General features: G+C 41.7%; 1 protein-coding gene across 1 annotated transcript; it reads left to right on the forward strand.

The window, feature by feature from the left end:
* Positions 1 to 1,184: 1,184 nt before the first annotated feature.
* Positions 1,185 to 6,764, forward strand: LOC146634526 (protein NLRC3-like). Its single transcript, XM_085377501.1, has 5 exons — positions 1,185 to 1,244; positions 1,645 to 1,873; positions 2,015 to 3,329; positions 3,381 to 3,863; positions 6,569 to 6,764. Exons 1-5 carry the CDS (start codon positions 1,242 to 1,244, stop codon positions 6,762 to 6,764), a joined length of 2,226 nt encoding a protein of 741 aa, XP_085233627.1. The 5' UTR covers positions 1,185 to 1,241.
* Positions 6,765 to 7,339: the final 575 nt, after the last annotated feature.

Genomic DNA, 7,339 nt, shown 5'->3' on the forward strand with positions numbered 1-7,339 from the left:
TGAAGTAACTCAGATCAGCCAATTCAAAATGCTAATTCAATCAACTCTGAGTTCATGGCTAGACTCAGTTTGTTGGCCCTGCACCTTAAAACTATTCCCTGTTTGTCCCTCATGTTTTTTGGATATTGTTTTCACATCTTATGTCACGGCTAGCGGGGCGAGCCATGTTGAATTTAATAAAGGACCCAAGATGCCGACACTGCTGTGAAGTGAGTGAGCTTTATTGAAACAGTGAAGTGCAGTGGAGATGGCCTGTGCAGAAGCTAAGATAACCTCTACTGAAAAACTAAAAAACTAACCTGAAACCTTAAACGGAGACACGGAGAGATAACACAGACGAACCAGCAACAAGCAGGAGAAAACAAAGGGCTCATATACGCAAAAGAGCCATCAGGGAATGTGAAAAGGGAGACACAGCAGGATTCATTGGACATAACCAGACAAGGGGAAGCAAAAGTAGACACACTAACATAGGACATGGCACTGTCAAAATAAAACAGGAAGTGAACACAGAGACACAATACTAACACAGTACAGAGGGAACACAGAAACCAAAACCTCAGAACTAGAAAATCTTAATCAGAATGAAATTGTAACAAAAGACAAGAACAATCAAAACAAAACTACTGAGTCCACAGACTCGGGACATACATCGGCTCAAACTGTGGTCATAAATATTTTGTACTTGTAAATCAGACTGTGTAGTTGTGAACTGAGTTTTGTAACATTGTGAATCAAAATATCTGAAAAGTTTATGTTTTTGCGTTCATTAATTTGTGTGTGTAAAAATGTAAAAAATATAATAAATGTAAGAAACATTAGAACTACCTTTGCTGACACAAAGTTTGGCGAGCACTGCAAGTTGTCACTTTAAACCAGTCACTGATATAAAGAGAGCACCTTATTCCAGGGTATCTGAGCATGGAGGGAAAGCTTTATGCAGGAGATGGTAAGAGCTGTTGGGACTAAAGAAACTGAGCAGAAAACTACAGACATCTGGAAACTGAGTTGTTAATTCTCAGTGGGATCAGCAGGACTAGCAAAGCTTCACCATGACAGTCATCTGATTGACTGAACCCATCCAAACATCACTTCATGGACCTTTAGCTTGTGTCTGTGTGTGGACAGACATAACATGAGCTAATTATACATTACTCCTCCACAGAGTGGACCAGCAGAGAGCAGAGGTTTCCACTGGTCAGCCTGCACAGCAACATCAAACACACCTGGACTCTGTGGTTATGGTTTGTAGTACTACGTTTACATTTGTTCTTTTCAGTCACCTCTATGCTGCACTTTGTGGACCAGAGGATTGTCAGTGTGTCCAACATAAATCAGAGTTTAGGCTCCATGATGTCAGTCAGATTGGGGTGACTGTAGCTCAGGAGGGGAGCAGGTCAGCTACTAGTCAGAAGGTTTGTGAATCAAACCCTGGCTGGCAAATGTACTGGGTAACGTACTAAACCCAAGCTGCCCTCTGATGCATCCATCAGAGTGTGAAAGAAAGTATTTAAGCATAGAACAATGTGCTTGGTTGAATGAGGCATGTTGTATAAAATGCTTTGTGTGCACAGAGTATCAAAGAGAGCTATATAAGAACCAGTCCATTTACCACTGTGTAATTCATATAGTCTTCTTTTCCAGCGGCTGGAGGACAACATCACCATGTTTGTGAAGAACGAGCTGAAGAAGATCCAGAAGCTTCTGAGTCCAGATCACCCAGAAACTTTAAAGAGCCAGATGGAGGATGAGGAGATGTTTGAAGGTGAGGATGAAGATGAAAGAAAGAGCTGCAGAGAAGCATTTCTGAAGATCACACTCCACTTCTTGAGGAGACTTAAGCAGCATGAGATGGCTGACCATCTGCAGAGCAGTAAGAGAATTTCTCTAAAGACTGAATATTGATCTTTCCTAATGGCTCAAGAAATGGACCAATAGACATTCATCCTTTCAGGGTACTGAAAGGCTATGATATTTATTATATAATATTTTTTTCTGAATTTCTTATTTTCAGAAATATTTGCTTCACTCCGTAAACGTGAACTTAAAGCCCAACTGAAGAAGAAGTTCGAGTGTGTGTTTGAGGGCATCGCTAAAGCAGGAAGCCCAACCCTCCTGAATCAGATCTACACAGAGCTCTACATCACAGAGGGAGGGACTGCAGAGGTCAATGAGGAACATGAGGTCAGACAGATTGAAACAGCATCCAGGAAACCAGACAGACCAGAAACAACAATCAGACAAGAAGACATCTTTAAAGCCTCACCTGGAAGAGATGAACCAATCAGAACAGTGCTGACAAAGGGAGTGGCTGGCATTGGGAAAACAGTCTTAACACAGAAATACAGCCTGGACTGGGCTGAAGACAAAGCCAACCAGGACATCCAGTTCATATTTCCATTCACTTTCAGAGAGCTGAATGTGCTGAAAGAGGAAAAGTTCAGCTTGGTGGAACTTGTTCATCACTTCTTTAATCAAACTAACGAATCAGGAATCTGCAGGCTTGAAGACTTCCAGGTTGTGTTCATACTTGATGGTCTGGATGAGTGTCGACTTAATTTGGACTTCAACAAAACTAAAATCCTGACAGAAACCAGAAAGTCCACCTCATTGGATGAGCTGCTGACAAACCTCATCAGAGGGAACCTGCTCCCTTCTGCTCGCCTCTGGATAACAACACGACCTGCAGCAGCCAATCAGATCCCTCCTCAGTGTGTCGACATGGTGACAGAGGTGAGAGGGTTCACTGACCCACAGAAGGAGGAGTACTTCAGGAAGAGATTCAGAGATGAGGAGCAGGCCAGCAGGATCATCTCCCACATCAAGAAAGCTCGAAGCCTCCACATCATGTGTCACATCCCAGTCTTCTGCTGGATCACTGCTACAGTTCTGGAGGATGTGCTGGAAACCAGAGAGGGAGGAGAGCTGCCCAACACCCTGACTGAGATGTACATCCACTTCCTGGTGGTTCAGGCCAAAGTGAAGAGGATCAAATATGATGGAGGATCTGAGACAGATCCACACTGGAGTCCAGAGAGCAGGAAGATGATTGAGTCACTGGGAAAACTGGCTTTTGATCAGCTGCAGAAAGGAAACCTGATCTTCTATGAACCAGACCTGACAGAGTGTGGCATCGATATCAGAGCAGCCTCAGTGTACTCAGGAGTGTTCACACAGATCTTTAAAGAGGAGAAACAACTGTACCAGGACAAGGTGTTCTGCTTTGTTCATCTCAGTGTTCAGGAGTTTCTGGCTGCTCTTCATGTCCACCTGACCTTCATCAACTCTGAACTCAATCTGCTGGAAGAACAACAAACAACGTCCTTGTGGTCTAAATTATTTGATAAACCAAAACTCCAATCTCTCTACCAGAGTGCGAGGAAGGTGTTTCAAACAAGAAAATCTTCAGAGAAATACTTCTACCAGTGTGCTGTGGACAAGGCCTTACAGAGCCCCAATGGACACCTGGACTTGTTCCTTCGTTTTCTCTTGGGTCTGAAGACCAATCAAACTCATTTGCAAGGCCTGATGACACAGACAGGAAGTAGCTCACAGACCAATCAAGAAGCAGTTCAGTACATCAAGGAGAAGCTCAGTGAGAATCTGTCTGCAGAGAAAAGCATCAATCTGTTTCACTGTCTGAATGAACTGAATGATCGTTCTCTAGTGGAGGAGATCCAACAGTCCCTGAGTTCAGGACGTCTCTCCACAGATAAACTGTCTCCTGCTCAGTGGTCAGCTCTGGTCTTCATCTTACTGTCATCAGAAAAAGATCTGGATGTGTTTGACCTGCAGAAATACTTTGCTTCAGAGGAGGCTCTTCTGAGGCTGCTGCCAGTGGTCAAAGCCGCTAAAAAAGTTCTGTAAGTTATGAAGTTTTTATTATTTAATTTGGTTGGTATGTTATGGAAAAACACACTGCCATCAACTTCTGTTTTGTTTTTGTCAAAATCACTGTAATATAATCACTGTACCTTTATATACACGTGACTTGTATTAATGCTGCTGCCCTCTTGTGGCTAAAGTGTAATTATGTTATTGTTATTAGGGAGGATTTGAGAGTAACATGCCAAGTGAGTCAGCACCTTTGCTTTAGCTTAAAAAATCCAAATTCTTACGTCATCAGTTATAGTTGCATGTATTCATTATCATAATTTAACCTTTAATATTGATGTCTTAAATTTATTTTGATTAAACTAGCAATAATTTTATGGTTGTATTAAATAAATACATCATTAATGAATTATTTATTTTAGTAATTAATTAAAAAAATATTTATTGATAATGAATTATCAGTTAATGTCATTTAAAATAATTCATTATTTATTTATGTACAATTCAAATTAGTTAATTACATATTTAATCAATTATTGGTTTATACAGATTGAGGGGCTGTGGTTTGTCAGAGATCAGCTGTGATTATCTGGCAGCAGCACTGAAGTCCAACCCCTCCCATCTGAGAGAGCTGGACCTGAGCTACAACAAAAAGCTGCAGGATTCAGGAGTGAAGCATCTGTGTGGTTTCCTGGAGAGTCCAGGATGTGGACTTGAAACTCTGAGGTCAGTCAGCATGTTTTAGTTGTGCTGAGATGAATATGATGTGAAAGTTGTGCTGACACTAAACTGCAGACATCAGGCTGATATTATACTGATCCACACTGAGGATCTTCATGGTAAAGTCTGTTTTCTTCTTCTCTGGTTTAGTCCATTGACTGCAGCAGAACAATGTTCACATTTCAAACAGTGAGACTCAACGTATGGCCCGCGGCCCACACGCGGCCTGCCCACCTTTCCTGATTCAGAGAGAGGGGACCCTGATTAACTAGGTAGTGTTCTTCCTCACAGTTCTAAGTATCAGACACAACAATGAATAATCCACAGCTGACTGTCTTTAGCAGGTCAAAGGTCACGGCACACAGCAGACAGTGGGAAATATTATAACTCTGATCATTTATCAGCACATATCCATATGTATAAAAACAAAGCTGACACTGTGAGACTTGATCAGAGGTGTGATCATCACAGCAGAGGCCTTTGTGTCAAAGTCACTGAGGATCAAACAGAAACACATGAAGCAGATTTTCCTGTTCTGGCTTTTTATAGCAGATAACCTTCAAAATATTCTGCAGTCCATCAAAAACTGAAGCAAACCATGAATCAACATGTGAACATGAGCTGATGCTGCTGAAGTGAAGCAAAGTTACAGAGGTTTGATTACAGACACAGCTGAGAGTTTTTAATCTGTCATCATTTTAAAAGGTTTAAATTTCTTCAGTATTGAACAGCAGAAATGAGGCTTTGTTTTCGGAGGCCGACAGCAGTGAACACAACAGCAGACTGGTGCGTAATAAGCAGTGAATAACGCAGGAAACAGATTTTTGAAGGTAAACTGTTCTTGAAGTACACTGAGAGAGAGAGAGCTGTGCAGGAAGTAAACGTCAAAGTCAGAGAGAATTCATGACGATGTTCATCAAACGTAAAGCGTAGTTTGGATCTTCTTCTGCTGCTGGTTCAGTCAGTTTTGGTTGGAGACAGATGAAACCTGCAGCTTCAGGATCTGTGAGCTGTCCACTTTCAGCCCCGACGGCGTGTCCGTGTACGTGCCGTCGAGTGAAAGATCCACGCTCTGTGTTTCCATCTTTGTGTGTTTAGCTGCTCTCATTTACTGTTTTATCTTCTAATGCTGGGTAATGTCAGCTGGTCCATGTGCAGCTGGCTGTGAGGCTCAGGGAGCGTCTACAAAGTGCAACACTGAAAGAACATCATCCATAAATGTTGAGTAATAACTGGACTCTCATACAGCGACACTCAAATGCCTTTAAACATCAGCTTATCCTGCTGATCCAAGTCCAACACTGAGTTTGTGAAAACATGTTTGTCAGTCATTTTGTTTGGTTTCTGAGGAAAATGATTCAATAACTTGCTGCTAATACACAACATTTCAACATATTTCCTCATAACCCTCTTTTGTCTGACCATTTGATCCCGTTTGAATTTGCAATAAAGGATCCACAGAGTTTGGTGACAATAATGACAGTAGATGTTTGTGTGAAAGTGCTGGAAGCAAATGAGTGTGTGATGTTCTTTCAGTGTTGCACTTTGTAGATGCTCCCTGAGCACTGGTCTCACAGTGGTCTCACACTGCACATAGAGACCAGTGTTGTTAGTCCAGGTCAGAAGATGACTTGTTGGAATGAAAATGAGCTTGTAGTTTGTCTGCTTTAATAATGTGACTGGAAAAAGGTGTTGGACTTCAAATATGTCCATTTCTTTCACACTTCACCTTTAAAAGTGAAGCCTTGTGGTTCCTGGAAGGAAAAACACGACTTTTTCAAGTCTTTGTCCTGTTTTTATGATAAATGTACGACTTTAATGTGAAACATTCAGAGTTTTTTCTCTTGTTGTGTTTGTTTGAAGCTGCTTCCTGTTGGCTTCAGCTGTTTGGAGTTTCCATTTTCTAAACGTCTACATTCTGAACCTTCTTCAGCTCTGAACAGATGATGAAACACTGAATGATTTCAAGCTCACACTTTGTCTAATAAACTTACATCTTTCATTCTTTATACAGATTGGAGAGCTGTGGTTTGTCAGAGATCAGCTGTGATTATCTGGCAGCAGCACTGAAGTCCAACCCCTCCCATCTGAGACAGCTGGACCTGAGCTCCAACAACAAGCTGCAGGATTCAGGAGTGAAGCATCTGTGTGGTTTCCTGGAGAGTCCAGGATGTGGACTTGAAACTCTGAGGTCAGTCAGCATGTTTTAGTTGTGCTGAGATGAATATGATGTGAAAGTTGTGCTGACACTAAACTGCAGCCATCAGGCTGATATTATACTGATCCACACTGAGGATCTTCACGGTAAAGTCTGTTTTCTTCTTCTCTGGTTTAGTCCATTGACTGCAGCAGAACAATGTTCACATTTCAAACAGTGAGACTCAACGTATGGCCCGCGGCCCACACGCGGCCTGCCCACCTTTCCTGATTCAGAGAGAGGGGACCCTGATTAACTGTGTAGTGTTCTTCCTCACAGTTCTAAGTATCAGACACAACAATGAATAATCCACAGCTGACTGTCTTTAGCAGGTCAAAGGTCACGGCACACAGCAGACATTGTTAAATATTATAATTCTGATCATTTATCAGCACATATCCATATGTATAAAAACAAAGCTGACACTGTGAGACTTGATCAGAGGTGTGATCATCACAGCAGAGGCCTTTGTGTCAAAGTCACTGAGGATCAAACAGAAACACATGAAGCAGATTTTCCTGTTCTGACTTTTTATAGCAGATAACCTTCAAAATATTCTGCAGTCCATCAAAAACTGAAGCAAACCAT

This window comes from Diplotaxodon limnothrissa, linkage group LG3 (genome assembly GCF_057381915.1).
Source record: "Diplotaxodon limnothrissa isolate DT_005_m linkage group LG3, D_limnothrissa_male_GT1.1, whole genome shotgun sequence".
In the NCBI taxonomy this organism is placed as follows: Eukaryota; Metazoa; Chordata; class Actinopteri; order Cichliformes; family Cichlidae; genus Diplotaxodon; species Diplotaxodon limnothrissa.